This window comes from Cricetulus griseus, chromosome X (genome assembly GCF_003668045.3).
Source record: "Cricetulus griseus strain 17A/GY chromosome X, alternate assembly CriGri-PICRH-1.0, whole genome shotgun sequence".
NCBI lineage: Eukaryota > Metazoa > Chordata > Mammalia > Rodentia > Cricetidae > Cricetulus > Cricetulus griseus.
Window position 1 is genome coordinate 118321167 of NC_048604.1, and position 27572 is coordinate 118348738.

General features: G+C 38.4%; 1 protein-coding gene, 1 non-coding gene and 1 pseudogene across 2 annotated transcripts in view; 2 read left to right on the plus strand and 1 right to left on the minus strand.

Moving 5' to 3' along the window:
• The window catches only part of Med14 (mediator complex subunit 14), an 84734-nt gene that overhangs the window by 44264 nt on the left and 12898 nt on the right, over positions 1 to 27572 (minus strand). Inside the window, 7 exon segments of the mRNA XM_027433168.2 lie at positions 4750 to 4828; positions 8037 to 8162; positions 22576 to 22687; positions 24149 to 24299; positions 25111 to 25243; positions 25952 to 26059; positions 26429 to 26557. Coding sequence (XP_027288969.1) covers positions 4750 to 4828; positions 8037 to 8162; positions 22576 to 22687; positions 24149 to 24299; positions 25111 to 25243; positions 25952 to 26059; positions 26429 to 26557 — 838 coding nt within the window.
• On the plus strand, positions 13560 to 13755 carry LOC118239412 (annotated as a pseudogene).
• On the plus strand, positions 22251 to 22361 carry LOC113837765. The gene has a single exon (XR_003488481.1). It is a non-coding gene; the product is annotated as a U6 spliceosomal RNA (small nuclear RNA).

The following is a 27572-nucleotide window of genomic DNA, read 5'->3' on the forward strand; positions in this document are numbered from 1 at the left end:
AGAGTCTGGAAATATTTTTTATCATTAAAACTTATCTAACATTTAATTACAACTTTAAAGGATCAACTGTAGAAATAAAGATAAACTTTAAAAATCATTTGTTTCATTTTGGGTAAGAGTTGCAAATAGATATCCATGCCAATCCAAATTATTTGAGACTGTTATGTCCACTAAAGTTCTTAAAAGAAAAACAGATGAGCAGTTACGAAACACATATTGTCCCCAAATATTCCATCAGCTCACCTACATAAGGCACAAATGAAAAACAAGCTCACTGTTACTTTAAAAATCCTAAATAGCCTAACAGTGGTGGTGCATGACCTTAATCCCTGCACTCAGGAGGCAGAGGCAAGCAAATTTCAAGGCCAGCCTGGTCTACAGAGTGAGGGCTGTTACACAGACAAACCCTGTCTTAAAAACCAAAACTTAATAAATATTAATAAACAAGGTAGTCGTTTAAAGTGCATGTGAAATTGCTATTTCTTTTTGTCCCTGGAACAAAGTCTTACTAAGCATCCCATTCACAATCCCCCTAATCTCAAAATCCTGAGGGCTGGGCTGGAACAAGAGTAAACTAAGAGTTTACTCACATTCTCAGCTTACTATTTCACCCTTGACGTTTTGTATGATTCTGAAGACCAAAAAATTTCTATGTGAGCTTTATACAAATTTCCTATAAACATTTCAATGAAAATAATGTGCAGCTTCTGTTACTATTTCCTAGACTATGTTTGTTTGATTTTATTGAAGTATATGTAACTTTATGTCTGTTGATTCTAATAATTAAAAAGTTGGGGTTTATATTTTATATGTGGCCTGTTTTAGGTTTTGTTTAGTTTGGTTTGGTTTCGTCTTTTAGGGATTAGGACCCCCACTGTGTACCTCTGGCTGACCTGGAACTCACTATGGAGACCAGGCTGAACTCAAAACTCAGTGATATTCCTACCTCTAGAGGCCAAGTACTAGATTAGAGGCATGGGCCACCATACCCAGCTGTTTCTTTTATTAGAATCTGTTTTTGTTGCATAATACAAAAATAGCCTGTAAACCAGCTTCTCAATATCATTAACCATTAAGGCAAAGTATGCTAAGATTTCATGAGGTACCTGCTAGCACCAGACACTAACAAGTGTAAAAAAAACATACAAAAACAGAAACCCTCATATGTTGACTGAATAGCAAAGTGGCACAGCTAAGCTGGAAAACAGTTTGGGAAATTCTTTCCAAAGTCAAACATAATTTTTACTCTGCCTCACAATTCCATTGTTAAGTTTTGGTCAAAGGAAAAGATCACACAGGACTGTAGTTATTCACATCACTCAACAAGTATTAACAACCCCACTTACTACAACCCTAAGTTACTATAGAATAAAGAAAATATGGTACATCTATTCAGTGGAATATTATACAAGCATAAGGATAAAATACCAGTAAGTGCTATAACATAAACCTTGAAATACAAGTGGAAGAAACCAGTCAGAGATCATATAGCTTATGCTTCTGTTTATATAGTAAGTCCAAAAAAACTACATTTCCAGAAATAACTTGTGGTTACCTGAGGCTAGCAATGATTAGTTGTACATGGGCAACAAATGGTGCTAAATAAATGTTTTACAACTAGATTGGGGCAACAGTTGTTAAACGTAGTAAATTTACTGAAAATTAATTGATTATATGCTTAAAGTCAGTTAATTTTATCACATTTAAATAAAAGCTCAGAGGGCTGTTGAGATGACTCAGCGTTTATGAGCACTGACTACTCTTCCTGAAGACCCAAGTTCAATTCCCAACACGCCCATGACAACTCACAACTGTCTGTAACTCCAAGATCTGACACACTCACACAAACATACATGCAGGCAAAACATCAATACACATAAAATAAGTTTTAAAAATAGCATCTCAGCAGGGGGGTGCCTTTAATCCCAACACTTGACAGTCGGATCTCTGTGAGTTTGAGACCAGACTGGTCTACAGAGCTAATTCCAGGACAGACTCCAAAGCTACATAGAGAAACCTTGCCTCAAACAAACAAACAAACAAAGATAATATCTCAGCTGTATATTGTCGCACACACCTTTAATCCCAACACATGGGATGCAAAGGCAGGAGGATCTGTAAGCAGCAGACCAGATAAGGCTACACAGTGAGACCCTGCAAAGATAAGTAAGGAAAACAATAGCTCAAATTTTTCTAGAAACTTGCCACCTCCTGATAGATTACTAATATAGGGCTACACAGTGAGACTCTGAAAAGATAAGGAAAAAAATAGCTCAAAATTTTTCTAGAAACTTGCCACCTCCTGATAGATTACTAATAACCTGGCTATTAATAATGACTCATTTGAGAAGCAGTATCATAAGTAAAATCAGAACTTCCAAAATTATGTGAGTTATACACATACATTTGGTAAGTAAATGCTTTGCAGGATTTTGTGTTTTGGTTTTAGATAGTACTACTTCTTACAGCTACAACAGAAAAACAACCTCAAATTATAGAAAACTTGACTACAAAGCATACTAAGTATTTAAAACTTATGTTTGTTCCAGGTAACTGGAATCTTAAAAACTGTTACACAGATTGCAATGAAACAGATATTTAAAAAAAAAAAAAAAGCTCATCATAAATCTATCTAGTAAAACTGAAAGTCATGTTAAAATTACTTGATGAATTTTTATGAAACCAGGGGTTTGGGACATAGCTGGGCGCTTCCTAAGCATGCCCACCGAAAGACCTTGGTTCGATCCCTAGCACTACATAAAAACCGGAATAGTTGTATATGCCTAGTATTCCAGCACTTGGTAGATATTGAAAGATCAGAATTACGAGGTCACCCTTGACTACACAGAGAATTTCAGGCTGGACTACTCAAAACTTTGTTTTGCCCCCCCAAAAGGATTGAAACCACAAGTGGCAAAAGAAGATGGAAACTCTCTCTCTCTCTCTCTCTCTCTCTCTCTCTCTCTCTCTCTCTCGCTCCCTCTCCCTCCCTCCCTCCCTCCCTCCCTCCTCCCTCCCTCCCTCCCTCCCTCCCTCCCTCTCTCTCTCTCTCTCTCTCTCTCTCTCTCTCTCTCTCTCTCTCCCACTGAACAATCTTCCCCTTCTCTCTTTTCCATTTAACAGCCTGGAGGTTTACTATATTCCACTCTGCTTGATCATATACATGTGGTACTCATGGCAAGCCTCCTGCCTCAATTCTAGTATTAAAGTACTAGTATTAAAGACTGTAGGTATATCACAATGCTTGGCTTGACAATTTCAGTTTTTAATCTCTGAAACTAGTTTTTATTCCATGGAATCTTAAAACCATTTTAAAGCCTCTAAGTTGGACATGGTGGTTCACATCTATAATCCCAGTAGTTGAGAGTAGAGGAAGGGGCATCAGGATTCAAAGCCTGTCTCAGCTACACAGTAGTAATTCTGAGGTAGGAATGGTAGGGAATGTACTGTGTATGTTTATCTTATTGATTGCTAAATAAAATACTGTTTGGCCAATGAGACAGCAAGTTAGACGGAACTAGGAGTCAAAGAGGATTCTGGGAGATGTAGTAGAGAAGTGGTGGTCCAGGCAGGAAGTGACATAGCAAGGAGACTCATATTTGAGCAAGGAGAAACAGGAAGTTCCCTTTTTTCCCCTCCGCTCCTGCTCCAGCGGCACAAAGTGATCCACTGACAAGGAAGGATGCCAACAAGGCTTCCGATAAGATAAGTCTTATAAAACATAGATTTATGATAATTAAGACTGAGCTAGCAGATGAGGAATCCTAGTCATTTGCCAAGCAGCTCTGAACCTAATACAAGTTTCTTTGTGTTCATTTGGGCCTAACGTGGTGGTGGGGCTCAGGCGGCTTTTAGCAGAAAGATTTATCGTAACAGGCCTAGGTTATGTGAGACCCTGTATCAAAAGTAAAAATAAATGAATAATAAGAATGTTTTGAGCCAGGTAGTGTGGGCACACGCCTTTAATCCCAGAACTTGGGAGGAGAGGCAGGCATATCTCTTTGGAGTTTGAGGCCAGCCTGGTCTACAGAGCTAACTACAGGACAGGTAGGGCTGTTACACAGAGAAACCAAGAATTTAAAAAGAAAAAAACAAGATTTCGAGCTAGGGTGGGCTACAACTTTAATCTCAGCACTCGGGCGGCAGAGGCAGGTGGATCTCTGTGAGTTCCAGCCTGGTCTCCAGAGTGAGTTTCAGGACATCCAGGGTTACACAGAGAAATCCTGTCAGGGAGAGGGGGGATTGTTAGAGTTATCAAAATGGAACAACAGTGTAACCAGAGTGGTAATGAAAGCCCAGATAATCTCTGGTTCTGTTAACAGGGTGATTTTGAAACAAACTAAATGACAATGTTAGAGAAAAAGGAACAACTGTTCTGATACTGTCTGCTGAGAGATTAATACCACAAAGATTCTGGATAAGAACAAATAGCATTCTACTAGAGGACATGGTACAAATATTCATTAAGTGATATCTAAAGTGCTGGTTCTAAGAAAATATAACAAGGAATGATAGTTTAGTGCCATGCCCCTCTGACTACCATTGGATCTAGAGGGGAATCTGATAAGTGAGGACTGCCATACGGGATGCATTCCAAGGCAATTTAGAGGCCAAGGCACCAAAAGATGCTCAGATTTCATGTCATAAACTTTAAGGACAGTGATAGATTAAGACTAATGATGGAGAAGAAAATAAATCCTGTCAAGACAGGTTTCCTTCTCAGTCTTGAACCAAATAAAGTAAGCTTACTTAAGCTGCTGAATCCAAGGGATGATCCGCTTCATGTCATCATTCACACATTTTTCCATGTCCTCCAGAGTGGCCTGGTCTACAGAATAAACAATTCATTAATCCACTGCTTACAAGACAAACAAAATATTTATTTATGTAGCAAAAATTTAAATGAAAATTATTTTTTAGGCAGAAACCCATGTTGTAGCTTAGTGAGAAAATAAACTAAATCCATCAGAAGCTATCAATCAACTTGCTTTTCTTCCATATTTCATTGGCAAGAACAAGTAGCAAATACCTAAGCAGTGCTTGACATATTAAAAGTTTTAATTATTTTAAGAGTTAAATAGCATTTTCAACATAAAACTCATAAAATGCCGGGCGTTGGTGGCACTCTCCTTTAATTCCAGCACTCTGGGAAGGCAGAGGCAGGCGGATCTCTTGTGAGACCAGCCTGGTCTACAGAGTGAGTTCCAGGACAACCTCCAAAGCAATACAGAGAAACCCTGTCTCAGAAAAAAAACAAAAACAAAAAAACAAACACCTCTTAAAATTGCTAGACTTAGTACCATAATTAGAAAAATAAACCACGGCCTATTGAAATACTGCTTTTTACAGCATACAAATGATCAAGCATGCATAAGGAAGACCTAATGTCTAAACAACTGGCTTGCTAAATATAGTACAAATTGTTAGAAATTATTAATTGTAGAAAGTATTAACATGTAAAACACTAAGCAAAAAAAGAAGGCACAAAATGATTTCAACTAACTGGATCAAAATCTAGAAAAAATTAGATAGAAATAAAAAGCCATTATGGTGTCCCCAACTCTCAATTCTTATACTGAAGTCCTTATCTCCACTGCAATACTGTTCAAAGGCAGCTTTTGTGAGGCAGCTAGGTTCAGAAGGGGTCATGAATCGAGGACAATCAGGGCAATTAGTATCTCTATGAGCAGTTCTCAACCTGTGGGTCATGACCCTTTCCACATCGGGTCACTATCAGATATCCTGAATATCAGATATTTATATTATAATTCATAACAGTAGCAAAATTACAGTTATGAAGTAGTGATGAAAATAATTTTATGGCTGCTGGGGTCACAACAACATGAGGAACTGTATTAAAGGGTTTGCAGCATTAGGAAAGTTGAAAACCATTGCTTGCTCTACAGGACTGGAAAGGGTGCAACCCCTTGGGAATAGTCAGGAATGAAGCCCACACTAAAACTTAACTCCACTAACATCTAGATTGTTATTCTGCAGCCCCCACAACTGTGAGAAAATACATTTCTACTGCATCCTGTTATAGCATCTTGACCTATATGCATAAAAAATTATTTTCTACCCCTTTGTGCTTTTCTGAGTATATACTGTTAATGATTGAGAAAACAGTTAAATAAAAGGCTTTGAGATGAGAAACGCAAACAAAGGTACACAGGGTGGTGCAGCAGTGGCTGTAGCCAGCTGTTAGAAGTCAGTAGTGGGCCACAAGCCCATCCTCCCAGCTAGAGGTGCTGGTGTGGTGGACTCACTAGCTTCAAGGTTAGCTACCTCCTACTGAGGTAGCTGATGGATGGACCTAGCCAAAGTACAGTAAGCTGTGGGTAAGCTAAGCACAGTCATGGCTTACTTGGATCATATCTGATCAAATGCATGCCAAATGTGCCCTTATTCACTGGTATATGAGGGAAGAGATGGAGAAAGGAAGAGTTTTCTGTAGCCTATGAGGGTGTGGCTACCCTAGAGGAAATTATTTTGGAATGGATAATGATAAGAGAAAGGATGAAGAGTATTAACCAGATGAGTAATTTCAGTGCTTCCTTTGGATTGTCTGTCCTTATGTGGAACTATCTGTGGTATCCTGAGAAACAAAAGTGATGTTTCCATTTTAAATGGATGTGTTGGGGGGAGCTTTAAAAAACAAACCTCTGCCATATGCCATTATCTATCATAGATATGTGATTCAAAGTCCTGTTTTCCATGAGCTGCTAATATATTTTTTAAAAATCGATTGTTTTTTTGTTTTGTTTTGTTTTCGAGACAGGCAGCTTTGGAGCCTGCCCGGGAAGTAGACCAGGCTGGCCTAGTACTCACAGAGATCCTCCTGCCTCTGCCAGGTCCTGCCTGGCAAAAATCTACCTTTTTAACCAGGTGTGGGTGCATGCTTTTAATCCCATTTTGTAAAGCAGAGACAGGAGGATCTCTATGAGCCTTCCTGGTTTACATAGCAAGTTCCAGGCCAGCCAAAGCTACATAACACCATGTCAAATAAATAAATAAGATTGTTTACCTTTATAGCACATAACAGAATCAGAAAATTCCTTAATTAATTTGTTGTTTAGTGTAAATTTCAAATGGAAAACATGCAAGCATACTCAGGAACATTGAAGAGTCATAGAAAATGCTTTTGTTCCTAGTAAATACGTATCATTTCAGAACACCTACTCAGTAACAGAACAAGGTAGAAATCCAACTTTAGAGCTAGGAAGGAATATAGTGAGTTCAACCACTTGCCTAGAAATAAAACTTTCATTTCTACTGAGTTAAGGCTAGAGAAAAATTATCCCAGGGCTCCATATCCCAAGTCATTATACAGCTATACTATATGTTCTCTAGACACAAATTTCATTAGCAATTTTTTTTGCAATTCTTTTTTTTAAAGATCTATTTATTTATTATGTATTTGCATGCCAGCAGAGGGCACCAGATCTCATGCAGATGGTTGTGAGCCATTCATGTGGTTGCTGGGAATTGAATTCAGGACCTCTGGAAGAACAGTCAGTGCTCTTAACCTCTGAGCCATCTCTTCAGCCCCTCATTAGCAATTCTTAGTGGGCATTTCTATATCATTATTAGTAGTAAAATGAAAATTGAATTTCAGGACAAATAATATAAAAACCAACAGCCATGAATGTTATTGCTTTTACATAATGCACAAGTTTAACTTCTGATACAAAAAAAAAATCGAATCAGATTTAAGAGTAATAGATGTCAGCCAGTTCATTAGTCCTTCCATACTTACTTTCAACACTGTACACATCACCCTTTCCTAATTAGTAGCTAATTTTTGTTTTGCTTTTCTTTAAAATATATTTCCTTGGGAGAGAGAGATGACTCAGGGATTAAGAGAAGTTGTTGCTTTTCCGTAGGACCCAGGGTGGTTCAAAGCCATCTCCAATTCCAGGAGATCTTATGTCCTCTTCTGACCTCTCTGGGTAACAGGCATGCATACGGTGTGTGTACATATAAGCAGACAGACATACACAAATTCTTACATTGAGTGACTACATTTAGCAACTTACCAAGACCATAAAGCATCAACTGGAACATTCCAGAATGCAAATCTACAAAAATGTGTAGGCACTCTGAATTACCACAGGGCTCCAAAATGGGAACAATAAGAGCTGGAAGTGCAGTCTCTATGGAAGCTGAAAAGTTAAGAATTAAAAATTATTTTCCAATCTGAATATTTTCACAAAATTATTTTTTAATGAAAGTCTGAATATAAAAGAAAAGACATAATTCTACAAAGTTTGGAACTGAATGGTAGCATCAATTCATAGTAGCTGTAAGGAAAAAATGTCATTTTTTAGTTGATTTGTAAGACATGTCTAAAAAAACAGAACAAATAATTCAAAATCCTATAAAAAAAGTTACTCTATCTAATAAAGACCAATCCCATCAGTTATGAGTTACTTCTATTCAGTAAGTATAGTAAGTCAACTTCTAGAGATTTTCTTAATTAGTTGAAAAGTGAAGAAAAAAGCTTAATATACAAATTTTATTTAGAGCCCAATATGATTATCAACGTAATTTTTTATTTTAAAGATTTTCTTTTTGGTGCTGTCAGCAAAGAGCTCATGTTTTTCAAGAAGCCCTTAAAAACTATTCATCATTACATGGAATTTTTTTTGTATGCCTCATTTTCAAATCCCAGATGAGATGAGAACATAGACAGTTGCCACGTTCAAACCTGTAAAGCTGACAATATACTTAGTCTAAGAGTTTTGTGGTACTTCTATTAACTTGTCCGTTAAACCCTCAATAAAGCATAATAATAAAACCCAGGAATTCAAAGCACAGTAAATACCATTCAGGTTGGGAATGGCAAAAGAAATGTCTTGCCCAACGACACGCCTCAAAACGCCTGCCTTCCAACAGGTATCACTCCTCGGTATTATTTTGTCAAATAAGAACATTAGCTTCTCTGCTGTGGAACATTCCTTTATATGAGTGAAGATTTGTCATTCTGATTGGTTTAATAAAAAAATGATTGGGCCGGGTGGTGGTGGCACACACCTTTAATACCAGCACTTGGGAGGCAGATCTCTGTGAATTTGAGGCCAGCCTGGTCTACAGAGCAAGTTCTAGGACAGGGACCAAATTTACAGAGAAACCCTGATTGGCTGGTAGCCAGGCAGGAAATTATACATGGAACAACCAAACTAGGAGAATGATGGGAAGAAGGCTGTAGTCAGAGGAGACCCCAGCCAGTCACTGAGAAAGCAGCATGCATACAAAATGAGGTAACAAACCATGAGCCACAAGACAAAGCATAGATAAGAACTATGAGTTAATTTAAATGTAAAAGGTAGTCAAAAGCCTGAGCTATTGGTCAAGCATTTATAATTCATATTAAGTCTCCATATTGTGTTGATTATTTAGGAGCAGGTGGTCAGGACAGGGAAACTCCGCCTACATATGGTACCCAACATGGGACACCAGGTGAAGCTTTTATTGACATCTAATTATTATTTATCAATAAAATAATCAGGAGTCAGATACAAGGGTAAGAACCTGAAAGATCAGAGAAGCAGGGGAGACTGCAGCCAACGACAAGGAAGCAGAATGTGTAGAAAATGAGGTAACAAGTCATGAGGCATATGACAGAACATACTAAGAGGTAGTGACAAGGCTTACAGAAGTGGTAGTAACAAGCCTAAGCTATCAGCCGAGCATTTATAATTTCTATTATGCCTCTGGGTTGTATTGCTTATTTGGGAGCAGGCAGTCAGAGACAGGAAAACTCCTCCCACACTCCTCCACACCACCAGCCATTAGGAGCAAAGAAAATGGCAAGTTTGTGAAGGGATTCCATGTACACTCAACTGGTAACATGTTGGCATGCTCAATCACTGTATTTAACCTTTGGCCCCAAACAAATAATTAATAAAAAAATGTCATCTGTGGCCATCCCAAATTGAACATGTACAGTCTCATCGAATCTTATAGACTGAGAAAGGCCAGGCCTAACTCAGTAGCCTCACACTATGCAGTCCAGGTTGGCCTTGATCTCAGCAATCTTCTTCTTCAGGGATTAAAGGCCTGAACCACCATGCTCAAACTTGGGCTCTTTATGAATCACAGAAATGGTCTACCACCTCTTATGAATTTGTAATATTTAAAATGGGTGAAGATACCACTGGTACTATCTATATAAATAAAATATAAATGAAATTAATAAGGTAAAAAGCTGGAGACTTAAAAAGCTTTATAATATTTTATGATTCAAAACCAATGCAACACATTAGTTCAAAAAATAGTGTTTTTGACTGTGTTAAATTACACAGTATAATAAAAATATTTACAGTTTATGAAGCAGGGCTGCTGACCATGTGTGTATTTATGCGGCATTGAATATAGAACCTAGATCCTTAAATCATGCTAAGTCCATACCCTACTACTAAGACATCAACTGATAGAGGCTACTGATTTTTAAAACATTTCTATGCAGTTATAATTTGTAACTGGGCACAGAGAAATATATTCTTTGTTTGTTTGTTTGTTTTTTTCCAGACAGGGTTTCTCTATGGCTTTGGTGGCTATCTTGGAACTAGCTCTTGTAGACCAGGCTGATCTCCAACTCACAGAGATCCACCTGCCTCTGCTTCCTGAGTGCTGGGATTAAAGGCATGCGCTACCAATGCCCAGCAAGCAAAATCATTTTTAAACTATAATAAAGTACAACTGGCAATTTGTAGTTTTATAACAATTATAATTTTAATCTAACTATCAAAGTTGAATAATTTTGTGTAGACAGGCATCAGAAGCTATACATCCAACAGAAAATAACTTTGATACATATTTTTTAATATATTCTATGACTGCTGATACCTATTTTTGGTGGAGTCTTATTTTTGAGAAAATGAGGAGAAATATGAAAGCTGTGCACAATTAAAAATGGTTATTCAAGGTGGGTGATGGTGGCACACGCCTTTAATCACAGAGGCAGGCGGATCTCTGAGTTGGAAGTCAGCCTAGTCTATAGAGTGTCAGGACAGCCAGCACTAGACAGAGAAACCCTGTCTTAAAGAAAGAAAACAAAATAAAAACAGTAGTTTGTAGTATACTGCTCCCACCTGACAAAGCCAATTCAGATCTAGTGGGTAGAGACACCCAAGACTCAAGACAACACTGAGAACTGGTCATATCATATCTCCCTGCCCTGCACTATTTTAGTCTTCCCTGCACGTGGCTCCCCCTGAGGCAACTCCACCCCCATGAAAGCATACACTCCTATCTGTGGTGTTCCAAAGCCCTGAAGCTATGTCTTCTCCTGGGCCTTCCGTGAAATGCTCTAATCTCTAAATTACTCGCTTCAGGCTATTCTAGTTAGGAATCAGAAGAAAAGCAAACTGATTGAGAGCAACAGCACTAACATATCAAAGAATGGACTTCAGTGCCAGACACCTTTAGCCGGATGGTAGTGGTGTACGCCTTTAGTCTAGCATGCTAGCATAAACTAGCATGACCAAAAGCCAAATTAAGAATCTAAGGAATGAAATAAAAATAAGAAAGAATTCAGGGAATAAGGGAATTCAGAGAGATCACTGAGTAGTTAAAAGTACTTATTGCTCTTATAAAGGACATGGGGCCAGGCGTTGGTGGCGCATGCCTTTAATCCCAACACTCGGGAGGCAGAGGCAGGTGGATCTCTGAGTTCGAGGCCAGCCTGGTCTCCAAAGTGAGTGCCAAGATAGGCTCCAAAGCTACACAGAGAAACCCTGTCTCAAAAAACCAAAAAATAAAAATAAAATAAAAAGTAAAGGACATGGGTTCAGTTGCCATCACCCACATCACGGTTTTTATACCAACCAGTTCCTGGGTATCCAACACCCTCTTCTGACCTCCCTGGGCACTAGACACTAGACATACATATACATACATGCAGGCAAAACATTCACTGATTAAAAGAAACACAAACTTAGCTTAACAACTTAAAAAAAAATCCATGGGATGAGTCGGGGGATAGGCTTAGTGGCAGAGCACTTGTGAGGTTCTAGGTTCAATTCCTAGCAGCAAGCCAAAAAAAGAAGGCAGGAAAAAAGAAAAGACAAAGGAAAGGAAACAAAATAAAGAATGAATCCATAGGATAGTGTGAGGCATACTGGCACATACTTGTGATCCTAGATTTTGAAATGTGAAGTCAGGACAATTAGGAGTTCAAGAACCATATGGGCTACATTAGCCATTCTTTAAAATATTAACTAACTAAAATAAAAATTCCATTGCATACAAGCATCTGAAATTAAATACTAACGACACAGAAAACCTGTTCAATACAACTATATGAGGAATCTTATTTTTCTGGAAAGAAAAGAACATCTAAGCACAAAGGGCATTTTGAGACCAAACATACATGACCCAGGAAGACCCTCTCTACATGTTTAATAGTTAAATGCCCAGCTCTAAAAATGGAAACTATTAAAAATTTTAAGAGGTTCTATAGACAGTTAGTGATGACTGGGAAAATAAGGGACAATTTCATTAATGTGCATAGATAGCCACTGGAGAGTCACCCATGTACTTTAACTTTAGTTAAATTCACTTGTTCACATATACAAAAAAAAAGTAGGAGGACTAGTTGGGAAGAGATCAGAAATGGGAGCAAGAAAGGAGGGTAACAAGAGATTGAGTATGACCAATTTACATTGTATCTATGTATGAAAATGTACAATGAAGGCTAGATGGCAATAAAGACAAAATGCAAGACAAAAATGACAAATCAAAGTCAAACTCATAAGAATTAATCTCAGATAGACCTATCAGCAGAAGCCCTGAGAATCAGGAAAGCAAAGAATGAATGGTACATTTCAAGTCCTACATTAGATAACTGCTACCAAGATGAGTGCATCAGTTACCAATTTTAAAAATCAATACAAAATCAGATATATTAAGACAAGCAAAAATTACTCAGAAAACTAAAGGTTAATACATATCAGTAAAGGAAACAATGTGTCAAGATAAAATGATTTTATAATTATCTCTACACTAAGCATTGGTATATACAATTACTTTCTTTTTTCTTCTCTTTTTTTGTTTTTTCTTCACAGGTTTTTGTTTTTTCTTCACAGGTTTCCTCTGCGTGCCCTGAAACTCTGTAGACCAGGCTGGCCTCAAACTCAGAGATCCACCGGCTTGAACTGGGATTAAAGACATGTGTGCCACCACTGCTGTATGGTATATCCAATTTCATTAACACTACTGAACACAAAGACACAAACCTGTGACTTTAATACTCCATTTTCATCAACAGAAAAATTATCCACACCAAAGTAAGTCAAGAAACCTCAAAGTTAAAAAGCACACCATAGCCGGGCATTGGTGGTACACGCCTTTAATCCCAGCACTTGGGAGACAGGGACAGGTGGATCTCTGCTAGTTCCAGAACAGCTAGGGCTGTTACACAGAGAAACCCTGTCTTGATAAACCATTTGATCTATGATGTACTTTTTGGTTTATCAAGAGACACTTCGCTTGTGCTAGTGGTTTTGTATGCTGCAGGAAGCTGAGCAGAGAGCATGGGTGAGCTGAAAAACCAGGACATGAATGCAGTGACCTATGATGATGTACATGTTGACTTTTCACTCTGGAAGAGTGGGTTTGCTGGATCCTTCCCATTAGAATCTATACAAAGATGTGATGGTGGAGACATATAGGAACCTCACTACTATAGGATACAATTGGGAAGACCATGATACTGAAGAACATTGCCAAAGTTCCAGAAGGCATGGAAGGTAATTTTCATGTGCAAGCTGATAAAAATGTGCCTCTGAAGAACCCACACTTCTTGACCTAGATCAGACACACAGAAGGTCCCTGATTGTCCCTCCAGGCTCTGTGAGTCCCCATGAGCCCAGGTTAGTTGAATCTGTGGGTTATATTCTTGACTTCTTTGGCTCCTACAATCCTTCCTCCCCCTTCTTCCTTGGGATTTCACAAGCTTCCCTAATGTTTGGCTCTGCATCTGCTCCTATCAACTTGCTGATGAAGTCTCACTGATGGCAGTTTTTCTGTTTGTTTTTTTTTTTTTCCCCAGTCGAGTATCCTAGATCTCCAGGTTATCCAGGCTTGCTCTGGCTCCTGACCATAATTATTCAGGCACGGGTCTCAAGTTGGAACAGTCACTGGCTGGCCACAAGTTCTGCGCCACCTTTATCTCAGCACATCTTGCAGGCAAGACAAATTGCAGGTTGAGGTCAAAAAAAAAAAAAGCTTTTGAAGACAGAGTCTTACTATATAGCTCTGGCTGGCCTGGAACTTGCTAGGTAAACCAGGCTGGCTGAAAACTCAGAGATCCACCTGCTTCTGCCTCCTGAGTGCTAAGATTACAGGTATGTGCCACCACTCCTGGCTTATAATCAAAATAATTTCTTATATTTTATCAAGTCCTAAAACTGAAACTAGAAAACAATTCCAAGAAAAACCATAAAAACAATATAGGCTATCAATACCAGACTATATACTCTTAATGATTAGTAGGCAACTGAAGAAATCAAGTAGGAAATTGTAAAATTCCTTAGGTCAAATGAAAATGAAGCCACAATTCATGAGGATCTCAGAGGTACAATAAGTCAGTTCTAAAGAGAGTACTAAACTACAAACCAGAGATCTCAAGCATCAATGGTGTACACAAGGTCTTAAAAAACTAGTATAAGCTGAACTCATAGTCAATAGATAGAAAGAACTATTTATTAGGTTGGCACAAAAGCAATTGTAAGCTGGGTATGGTGGCACCTTTACTTGAGTTCCAGGATAGCCAGGACTACACAGTGAGACCCTACCACCAAATAATAATAAATTTTTTAAAAGGCAATTGCTGTTTGGGACCATGATTTTTACATTATAACTAAGCTCAAACACATTTTAAATTAATCTTAAATTAATCAAAATAGGAACCATTAAAACACATTTTTACCCTGAGAAGTTTTACTCCTGAAGTTTAAAAATGCATGCTTCTGAGTTTGACAAACAACTGGAAATCATTTTCTGCATCTGATAGCTATGGAAGCATTTTTCCTTCAAAAAGATGTCAAGATGCTTGAAGAAGTGGTAGTCAGCTGGTGAGAGGTCAGTGAATGTGGTAGGTTAGATAAAGAAACTTTGTAGCACAATTCATTCAACTTTTAAAAACTTAAAAACCAATGTGCATGTGGGTGTCCTTGGAGAATGAAGAAGGCACTGGATCCAGCAGAGCCCAAGTTACAGGAGGTTCTGAGTCACCCAATGTAAATTCTAGAAACAACTTAAGTCTTCTGGAAGAACAGCAAAAGCCCTTAACAGCTGACTTACCTCTCCAGCACTATGTTCAACTTTTCTACATTAGTTGCATGACATGCAATTAGATGTTGTCCTGGAGAAGAATTGTGCCCTTCTGTTGATGAATGTGGGCTATAGGTGTTGCAGTTTTCTGCGCAGCTTTTTGATTTTCTGAGTATACTTATCAGATGCAATAATTCCACCAGGATTTAGGAAACTATAGTTGGCCAGGCTGGCTACAAACCAAACAGTGATCATTACCTTCTCTGAGTACAAGTTTGGCTTGGCAGGGTGCTTTGGAGCTTTTCTTCAGTCCAAACACTGAGCTGTTCATTGTTAGTCACACATCAAAATGGGTTATTGCTACTGTATAGAACAAGAAGATGACAGCTCAACAACTCTGATGATTTTGGGTCTAGTTATAATCCATTCACTTACTGAGCTTTTTTGTCCTTCCAATGTAGTTCAAATCCCAAATGAGCACAAAGTTGTCTATGCTGAGATTTTTGGCAACTTTTCATGTATTTATAAGAGGATCAGCTTCCATGATTCCTCTTAATTGGTCCTTGTCAGTTTCTGATGGCCAGCCACTATCTTCAAGGCTCTGTTTCCTTTGCTAACCTTAAATCTCTACTATGTTTACTTGCAGCGGCAAATGCATTGTTGATGTTGCAAGTCAGTTCCAATACTTTACAAACTATTCTGAACCCAAGTAAGAAAACCACTACAATTTGTTTTGTTTTAACATTCCCACAGTATGTAAACACCAAATTTTGACATTATAAAAAACATGAAACAAGAAGTGTGTATTGAAATGATTATGACAGGGCTAGTGAGATGACTAGGCAGATAAAAGCACCCACCACTAATCCTGAAGACCCAAGTTCAATCCCTAGGACCTACAGGGGAGAAGAAAACTAACTTCTATTAGTTGTCATCTGAACTACACAAATATGCTTTATCATTCATGCCTCCTCACACAATGCACACAAACAAAAAACTATAATAAAGAAATGATACAGCCTGATGGTGATGGCACACAAAACGCCTTTAATCCCAGCACTCAGGAAGTAGAGGCAGATGGATCTCTGTGAGTTTGAGGCCAGTCTGGTCTACAGAGAGAGTTCCAGGATGGACAGGGCTACACACACACACACACACACACACACACACACACACAGACAGACACACACAAATAAAAAAAACTCTGTCTTGGAAAAAAAAAGATGTATAGTATACTAATATATTCCAGTATTAAATGGCAAATTTCAACAGTACAAAACACCAATTGCTTTTACAACAACCTAATCTAGATCAGGGCAGAAAATAGCAAGATGGACATGAAAACAATACAAAGAATCAATGAAACATAAATTTGGTTCTTTGGGACAAACAAAAATCAATGAACTTTTAGGCCAGGCTAAAAAGGAGAAAAATCAAATCAATAAAATTAGACATTACAGTAGATACCAATGAAATCCAGAGGCCGATTAGAGAATACTTTGAAAACCTATATTCAAAAAAACCAAAGAAGAAATAAGTAGGTTCTTATATATGACCTACTAAAATAAAATCAAGAGATTAGAAAACATTTAAACAGATCTATAAAGAGCAATGAGACTAAGTAATAGTTTTCAGGTTAAAAAGTCCAAGATCAGATGGATTAATCACTGCTAAATTGTACTGGACCTTTTAAAAAAAGAATACCAAAAACTCTTCAAACTATTCCATAAAGATAGAAAGTGAGAGAACATTACCAGACTTATTCTATGAAGTAAGTATTACCCTGATACCAAACCAGACAAGGAAGAACACAGATCAGTTTTTCTGATAAACATAGTGCAAAAATTCTCAATGAAATACTTGCAAACCAAATTCAGCAACACATTTAAAAGATCATGTGTGGGGGCTGGATAGATGGCTCAGAGGTTAAGAGCACTGACTGCTCTTCCAGAGGTCCTGAGTTCAATTCCCAGCAACCACATGGTGGCTCACAGCCATCCGTTATGAGATCTGGTGCCCTCTTCTGGTGTGCAGATATACATGGAAGCAGAATGTTGTACACATAAATAAAATCTTAAAAAAAAAATCATGTGTGATTCCAGGACTATCAGCCAGAAGAGTCCCTATTTCACTGCAAGGCTGACCAGAAATTGACCTGCCTACAGCCCTGAGCCAGCCAACAAGGGTAGCAACACATGAGCTGTTGATGAAGGCAATTGTGTTGCAGTAATTAGCCCTGTCAACAGGACCCAGAACATCTCCCTCCCTTGCCACACATATCAAGCCACTGTGCTGCAAGTAACTAGCTGGTCTGAATCAGAAGGAACAAGGCTGCAGCTCTTCTCAAGCTTATGACCTATAATGTGTCCTCCGGCTTTGAAGAGAAAGCTGTAGGAAATACCTCAAAAAGTTCGGCAATCCATATTCTAAAGGTAACAGAATATGTAATGGAAGAAAGAAAAATATAGGTTCATCCACTACCACACCAAGACCCAGTGTGTGATTTAAGAGATGGGAAGATCATCACTTTGGGACAGGGACCCTATCATGAACTCAACCACGGGCACGCTCAAGCACACAGGCTCTGCTTTTTTGCATTCGGAGTCAAGTTCCACCTCAGCAAAGTTTAGAAAAGTTTTTCAAGAGCTTATTTCCATCCTTGCAGAGCAGGAGCTGTGCAATTCAAGAAGTTTCTAATAAAAGTCAATTAGAGTGGGAGAATGTTTTTACTCTTAATTTGATTCTCTGCATCACAAAAATAATAACAAGCGAACAAACAATTAGAAAAGATACTTGGTTTTATGTGTGTGGGGGTGTTTTGCCTGCATGTTATCTGTGTGTATACAATACATGCATGCAATGCTCATAGAAGCCAGCAGATGGTGTCAGATCTCCGGGAAATGGAGTTTCAGACAGTTGTGAACCATCATGTGGGCTGGGTGCTAGGAATCAAATTTGGGTTCTCTGCAAGAGTAGCCGGTGTTCATATCCACTAAGCCATCTCTCTAGGCCCCAAATTAAATCTTTTAAAACTCTATTGCATGCCGGGCGTTGGTGGCGCATGCCTTTAATCCCAGCACTCGTGAGGCAGAGGCAGGTGGATCTCTGTGAGTTCCAGACCAGCCTGGTCTACAAGAGCTAGTTCCAGGACAGCCTCCAAAGCCACAGAGAAACCCTATCTCAAAAAAAAAAAAAAAAGAGCCGTCAACAAACAGAGATGGTTTTGTGTTTTGTTCATCCTAGTCATGGAGATGTTTTCATGGGCCAAAGCATATGTCCCTTTATGACACTGTCCTCACTGTATGGGCCCATCAAGTCAATTCCTATTAGGTAAGGAGTTGGAAGCAGTTCACGTATGTGGTTGTGTCCTGCTTAAATTAGAACCTTTTCAGGTTTTTCTCAAAACATGCTACTCTGGAACTCTTATGCTGGGGAGTAGAGGAGTGTTTGCCAATGCCATCAATAAGTAATGGCACCATGTTCTACAGATGGTTCATCCCTCTCTATTGTCGGTATACCCCTGATTCTTTGGATATAGACTCCAAGTTTGACAAGAAAAGCCTATCACCAGAAGGAGCTTTGACTCCCTGACACACAGAGAAGGCTGTTTCCAGCAGTGGCTTTGAGCAACTGTTATGAAGTCACTGAAATTTTCTGCTCTGAAAAAGCCATCTAGATGGAGAAAGCTTCTACAAAGCATCCAGGAAACAGGCTACAGGGATGGCAGCTCTGTGAAACCTAATCTCCTTTCACAGTATCTGTACTTGAGCTCTCCAAGCAAGACAGTGTGAGAACCCCAACCAACAGAGGGATGGCTGGACCCAAACCATAACCACTTCTTGCAAGACATGAGGTCGGTTAAGAAGTGAGGTCCTGTACCTTTTTGGCCAGCTCTGTTTGGTGCCTGTGGCTACTTGTTTTTACAAGATACAGTTAGGTTAGACCTATACGTTATAAGGTATCTATGGCGTTTATTATTCAAAAGACCTCTTTCAAGGAGCCCTCAGGTCCTCCCTGTTGATAGCTTGAGAGTAGTTTGCAAGTTTCTGGAAATCTACCTTAGAAATTAGAGATCTGCCTTCTGGTGGTAGTAAAGGCTTCATAGACAGGCAGGAAAACAATTTCTTTTCATCCTGTTCTCTGGCTCTCTCCTTTAGGAAATGGAGAAGTTGAGTCAAAAAAAAGAGAGGATATTATCTCATTTTGTTTAGAAATGAGGGGATATTTTCTTCTAGGTCTATGTGGAGTTAACATTTTTTAAGGTTGCTATTTTTGCTGTTTTGTGGTGCTGGGAGATCCATCTCATGATGCTGCTTGTTATGGAATAAAATAGTCATTTTTTCTTCTGCAACACTGGAGGATGTCTTGTTGTTGTACAGTCCTTAAGCAGATGCTTACGTTTTAAATGCTTTCTGAGAATTGCACCTCAAGCCTGGGCCTCAGGAGATGCTGTTTTTGTAGTTGACAGAACTAACTCTGTCCAAATTCAATAATAAAAGATTGTTAACTTTAGAAGGGAAAAAAAGATAATGCTCCGGGATCAAGCTGGTTGTTTTCATTTCAGGGGTGCAAGAATAGTTCAATAAATGCAAATTATTAAACATAATACAACACAGACTAGTAACAGAAGCCATATGACATTCTCAATAGATAAGCTGGCTTCCAATGAAGTTCAACATTCCTTCAAAAAAAGTCTCAGGGAAGAGCTGGAGATGTGGCTATGTTGGTAGTATTTGCCACCTAACATGTACAAAACCCTGGGTGTGATCCCCAGACCTTATTTTACATGTGGTGCCACACATTTAAAATACCAGCACTTTGAAAGCTAAAGCAGTAGGACTCCTACAAATTCAAGGCCAGCTTAGGCTACACAGTACATTTCAGCATAGTCTGTATTGTAGAGTAAGAACCTATATCTATCAATCTACCAACACACTAAAAGATAGAATAACATGCTCATACATCAGCAGAACTAATTCTGCAAAATGGTTGTTGTGGGATGTCCTTCTGTACACTGCAAAAATGTGTTGCTTTTATTGGTTGATGAATAAAGCTGTTTTGGCAAATAGCCAAGAAGAACATACCTAGGCGGGAAATCCAAACAGAGATAGAGAAAGAAAGAAGGTGAGGTCAAAGAGGTAAGATGCCAGAACATTACCGTTAAGCCACAGCCCCGTGGTGAAACACAGATTATTAAAAATGGTTTAATTTATAAGAGAGCTCTAGCCAGTACTAAGCCTGAGCCATTGACCAAACAATTATATTTAGTATTAGCCTCTGAGTAATTTTTTCATAAGTGACTACAGGGACCAGGAATTGAGAGAGAAACTGGTCCAGGGCAACCAGCGTGACAGAGAAAAACATTCAACTATAGGTTGTATTACTGAAAATGATTGGTTTCAAATTGATCTCCCTAAAAATTCCAAAGTCAGCCGGGCGTTGGTGGCACACGCCTTTAATCCCAGCACTCGGGAGGCAGAAGCAGGCGGATCTCTGTGAGTTCGAGACCAGCCTGTTCTACAAGAGCTAGTTCCAGGACAGCCTCCAAAGCCACAGGGAAACCCTGTATCAAAAAAAAAACAACAAAAAAAAAAATCCAAAGTCATTCTTCATAGTAGGGCTAGATGGATGGCTCAACTATGAAATGCTAGGCTCACAACCAAAAATGTAAGAATTAAGTAAATAATCCTAAAACCTATATAGAAGCAGAAAAGGCACAAACAGCCAAAGCAATCCTGAACAGAAAAATCAATGTTGAAGCAGATATGACACATGCCTGTGATTGCAGAAGGGTGAGACAAGCCAGCCCTAAACATAGCAAATACCAGAGCAACCAGGATTATAGAGATGCCCTGTCTAAAAACAATACACAACAATCAGAGGAGAGTAGGGAAAGATGGCTCAGACCAGAATCTGATTTCCAAAACCCATGTAAGAAAGAGGCTGTGTATGGTGGTGTCACTGCAGTGCTAGGAAGGTGGGGATGGGCAGATTCCTGGAGTTCACATTAGTCTATGTAGCAAACGGTCAGTGAGAGATCTTGACTCAAAACACTACAGTAAAACAGCATTCCAAAAGAACAAGGTCCAAACTGTCCTGGGGCCTGCACCCACACAAACACGATGCTGGAGGCATCACAAAGCCTATTTCAAACTACACAACTGAGCTATAGTAACAAAATAACATGGTACTGTGAAAAAAACAGACCTGTAGGCTAATGGAATAGAATACAGACCCGAGAAACAAACGCAGGAAACTATGCCCATCTGATTTTTTTTACAACAGTACCAAAAATGCACAGTGGGGTTTTTGAAAAGAAAAAAAAAATCAACAAAATGATGCTGGAAAAATTTAACATCCAAGTACAGAAGAATGAAATTAGATCTCTATTAGCAAGTCTCTAAAACTTAAATTCCAAGCATTTTAAAACCTAAAATTTAAAAAGAAGAGAAACTTTGAAACATTTTAATATGTACACAAAGTCAAAGGACTCCAATACATTAGGAAATACCAACAAGAATTGATAAATGAGATTATGTAGAATTAAGTCTTCTGCACAGTAAACAATTACCAGAGTAAAGAGATAGAGATTATAGAATAAAAGAAAATCTTTGCCAGCTATATATCTGGAAATTAGTATCTAGAATCTATAAAGAACTCAAAAAATTAAATATGGAAAAATCATCCAAACTATAAATGAGCAAATTGAACAGTTTTCAAAAAAAAAAGCAGGGGGCCAATGAATACATGAAATGCTCAACATTTTTGGCTCTTAATAAAATGCAAATCAAAACTGCCCTGAGATTGCATTTCACTATAGTTAAAATGTCTACTATCAAGAAATCAGCCAGGCATGGCGGTACATGCCTTCAATCCCAGCACATGGAGAGGGATAGGGACAGATCTCTGAGTTTCAGGCCAGCCTGAACTACAGAGCATGTTCCAGGACAGCCAGGGCTTCGCAGTAAAACCCTGTCTAGAAAAACGAAACAAAAATTACACATACACTAAAACTGGAACCATACAGGGAAGAGTAGCATGGTCCCTGTGAAAGGATGACAATTTGTGAAGTTTTCCATATTTGCCTAGCAGTAGTGAGTGGTACACACCTTTAATCCCAGCATTTGGACAGTAAATGGAGAACCACATGGAATGAAAGAAATTAGGACAGGTATGGTAGATTTCAGGTTAAATTCAATAAAGGTCCAGCCTCTTCAACAAAACCATACATCACGGGAAATCATATAAGAAAAACTCTTAAATAAAAGAAAAGTAAGAGCATCAATTGAAAACACTTACAGTTTTCATTAGCATTGAAGCTTCTAAGAATGGCCTTCATTTCCTGCAGCTTCTGATGGGCTCTTGCATGTACACTGTCAATCAGGAGCTTTTCTATTGATAAGTGGTCAATCTGCATAAATAGCAAAAACAAAAGCAAATGCACAATTGAAGCATTTAGACTATAAAAGTGTTAAGTGCACACAACTGTGCCTTAAGATGTCAATATTGGAGATTAACCAGTATAAACAAACTTAAATAAAGTAAAAATATAACTTAAATGATTCTGAGTTTTTAATTATTTTGTATGACATTAGAAACTTCAAAACTAAAATTTGTGTTTTGCTAAGTACAGGAGTCTGGGGGTATATAGTTCAGTTGGCCACGTGCTCAGCATGCAGGAAGCTCTGGATTTGATTCCCTAGCATATCATATACTGTGTGTGGTGGCATATGCCTGTAATCCCAGCACTCAGGAGCTATCGAGAGGAGATCAGAAATTCACAGGTCATCTTCAGAAACATAACAAGATTGAGGCCAGCCTGGGTGACATGAGACCCTTCCTTGCACTTGGGAGACAGAACAGGCAGCTTGATCTATGTGAGTTGAGGCCATCCTGGTCTACATAACAAGTTCCAGGCCTGCCATGACTACATAGTGAGATTCTGCCTCAAAAAAAAAAAAAAAATATATATATATATACACACACACACACATATATCAGTAGTACTGTTCTCAGATGCCAGAGCTTAAAAAATAAAATGGTCTGATTTAAAATACAAAACTTAAACGAGCCTAGAGGAATAATTCAGCCTAAGAGTATATGTATGCCTTTAATCCCAGCACTTGGGAGGCAGAGGCCAGCCTGGTCTACAGAGCGAGTACCAGGACAGGCTCTAAAACAATACAGAGAAACCCTGTCTTGAAAAAAAAAGGAAAAAGAAAAAGAGTGTATGCTTAGATGCAATCCACAGCATTGTCCTACATACTTAAACTGAAAGATATTAAAAATTATTTTATAAGCCAGGCGTTGGTGGCGCACGCCTTTAATCCCAGCACTTGGGAGGCAGAGGCAAGTGGATCTCTGTGAATTTGAGACCAGCCTGGTCTACAGAGCTAGTTCCAGGACAGGCTCTAAAACAATACAGAGAAACCCTGTCTTGAAAAAAAAAAAGGAAAAAGAAAAAGAGTGTATGCTTAGATGCAATCCACAGCATTGTCCTACATACTTAAACTGAAAGATATTAAAAATTATTTTATAAGCCGGGCGTTGGTGGCGCACGCCTTTAATCCCAGCACTTGGGAGGCAGAGGCAAGTGGATCTCTGTGAATTCGAGACCAGCCTGGTCTACAGAGCTAGTTCCAGGACAGCCTCCAAAGCCACAGAGAAACCCTTGTCTTGAAAAAAAAATTATTTTATATAGTATCAGATGTTAAAAAGACAAACAAATACAGAAGTATGAAATTGACCTAAAAAAGTTTCATACAAGGTTTTAGAAATGATTACATATTTAAAAAAATTTGTGCTAAAAGTTTTATATGTGCGAAATTATATTTGATAAAATCAGTATTAAAATACACTGAGAATCCTTTACCTTCATAGCTCTTTCTACTAATTTAGAATCAGAAGCTGGCAAAGGAGGATCATGAAAAATCTGTAAAGGCTTGGAGACATCATTCTCATCGATTTTAATTGTAACTTTGTGAACAGATGCTGTGCCTGTTTTTCTCCCCAGAACCTGTTGACTGAAAGAGGGCAGGGGGAGAATGACATATAAACACAGCTTTTTAACTTTTCTAGTCAAACAGAAACATGCATTATGCTGAGTCAGAACCTGGACCATAGCAGGCCCTCAGTGTGTGTTTGTGCAGGGAATACATTAAGACTGAGAAGACAGTTATTCCATAATCCAATTCAGCATTTGCTCTATTACATTTTTAAAACAATCGTGATTTTAAAATAAAATACAAGCACTCACATATGCAAAAAGAAGAAACAAAACAAAACCACAAAACTTAAACAGAAATCACCTTATAGGTAGTCTGCCTGATTTTCTACAGAAACTCAGAAGTCAAGTTCAAACAAGAATTAAAGGTAAGTAGCCTCATACCAATTTAGTACAAATCAGTTTTCAAAGTTACAATTTAAAATGGGAAACTGTGATGAGCAAGTATGTTTTAAAAAGTGGTAACTCAACAATCTAACCTTTGGGGACCAGGGATATAGCTCTATTGGCAGAGTGCTCATAAGGCACTGGGTTTGATCACCAGCACAACCCAAAAACCTGGTCTAAACTTAACAGTCTTTGAACAATCTGGCATGAGCCCACAGTAAGTGAATCTAACTTAAAAAAAATATATGCCTACAAATCTAAAGTGGAATACTCTAAAAAATGTAGCAATTATGGATGTCTCATGTGGTCTACATGATATTGGAATGTAACTAAGTTAAATTACATTACTCTGGGCACATAGCTATTCATATGTAATAAATCACTTATATGAGGGAAAGAAACCCGCCCCCCAACTCAGACCTACCAGAACCAATTTTACTTACTTCCAAACTGAGAGAGAGAGGCACTTTCCAGCATGATACCTTTCCACCTGTACAAGGTCGCCCCACCTCTCTCGGATTAACATCAGAGTCTGGGAATGTAGCACTTCTAATTGAAGTGATAAGCAGAAACAATCTGATTTATGTTAAGAAAATCCAATATAACATGTTAAATAAGCAGCAAATAAGCACAGGCAAATGTCATCTAACAAGGAATCTATGCCCAAAAAGCTGGCAATGAAGAAATTTTTTGGAATCATTTTTGTCTAATGACTCATCCTAAATAAGACAAAATTTGTGGTTTTCTAAAATTATATTCTCAAATGACAAATCATAAGTAGTAGTAATGTGACATAATTTTAGAAAAAGGGCTGATAATTTTGACCTAAATAAACAAAACTAGATCCAGGTTTATCCCTTTATTCATCACTGTTTAGAAAATACAAATTGATCAATACATTTTCAGACCAAAATGGTACCTTTTTGGAACATGTTCTCATTATGTAATGCAAGCTGGCTTTGTTACTAACTACACAGCCTTGCCTCTCAGATGCTGGGATTATAGGCATGTACAAACTTGGCCAGCAAACAATACTATTTCAAAGTAATCAATTTTAGGAGTTGCCTGCAAAGTCAGGGATAAAATTTAAAACCTGTCTTATTATACATGTATCATTAATGTTCACACTGACTGGCTCTACATGTCTATTTCTACCCAAAAAAAGTGAGGGATGGGAAGGAGAGGCCAGACTACAACATTTCAGGACAAAGGGTAAACAGAAAATATAATGGAAAGAGGGAAACAAAATCCTTACAGTACATGTCTCAAATTTCAGAAGGATACGTAAACAGTTGTACATGTCCTGGAGAGGTTTCTCATCAGCAAAAAGCCTAGACTGCACCAATTGATGGATAAAGTCGATTTGCATGCTATGAACCAAAGCTCGGCCATCTACCATCGGCAGAAGAAAAGAAGGCAGTTAATTAAAAAAGAGAAGTCACTGTTATAGCATTAACCAAGGAAGTATATACTAAAAATGAATGTAAAATTTAAAAAAGGGGACCTGGGATTATCCTGAGAAAACTATAGAATATTATACATTAAGAAACACTGAAATTTCCCCAATCAGTAGGTAATTATGCTTATCAAAAGTTTGCTTCAAATTACAGAATAATTTGCTACACAGTTTTCTGCAGGAATACTTCAATAAGAATGCCAAGACCATAAATGATGGATGGATGGATGGATGGATGGATGGATGGATGGATGGATGTTTAAGGGGGAAAAAAGAATACCAAAACCAGTACTATGATGATTTACCTCCTGTTTCCTTATCTTCAACTAGAATTTCAAGTTTGAGAAGGCGCCATGGAACTTCTGGATCATCACCCATTACTGTCAAAGTTGCTTCAAATTCTCCTTCAACTCGGAACTTCACACGGCCATTTGCTTTTAGAAGAGGAAGAAGAGGACACTGCTTTAAAACAATAAGCTTCTGGATAATCTCCAAGTTTCAGTTTCATTTATAAGACATTTTACATGGACTATAAGTTTTGTCCTAAGTGTTGAACCAAGTCAATAGTTCAGACACAGACAGTAGCCAATGTCTAGGTCATTAAGAAACCAAAGGCAGGCTGGAGAGATGGCTCAGAGTTTAAGAGCACCAACTGCTGCTCTTCCAGAGGTCCTAAGTTCAATTCCCAGCAACCACATGGTAGCTCATAACCATCCGTTATGAGACCTGGTACCCTCTTCTGGTGTGTAGATGTACATGGAAGCAGAATATTATATACATAATAAATAAATAAAATCTTTAAAAAGGAAAGAAAGAAAGGAAGAAACCAAAGGCAACTCTTCCTACATACAAATCAACAGCACAGCATGTTTTCCAGGCTTAACTTTGGGGCCTCTTTTCTCTTCCAACCTCAGGTAATCACACTCACTCCCCACCCCCACTGCAATTATCAGCACATTATTTTTAGGTACTAAAAACAGAACAATTATGGATAGCAAATCATAGATTCAAATACCATAAAACTTAAAACTTTATTTACCTGTTCTTTCAAGAAAAGGACATTTAAGAAAATATTTTTTTTTTAAGATTTATTATGTATGCAGTGTTCTGCCTGCATGTTCGCCTACATGACAGAAGAGGGCACCAGATCTCATTACAGATGGTTGTGAGCCACCATGAGGTTGGCAGGAATTGAACTCAAGACCTCTGGAAGGGCAGCCAGTGTTATTAACCTCTGAGCCATCTCTAAAGGCCAAGAATATTCTTTTTTCAAGACAGGGTATCTTTATGTAGCCTTGGCTGTTCTGGAACTAGCTCTGTGGACCAGGCTGGCCTCCAACTCACAAAGACCAGCCTGCCTCTGCCTCCTGAGTGCTGGGATTAAAGACATGCACCACCACTGCCCAGCCAGGCCAAGAAAATATTCTCTCTCTCTCTTTTATTTTGTTT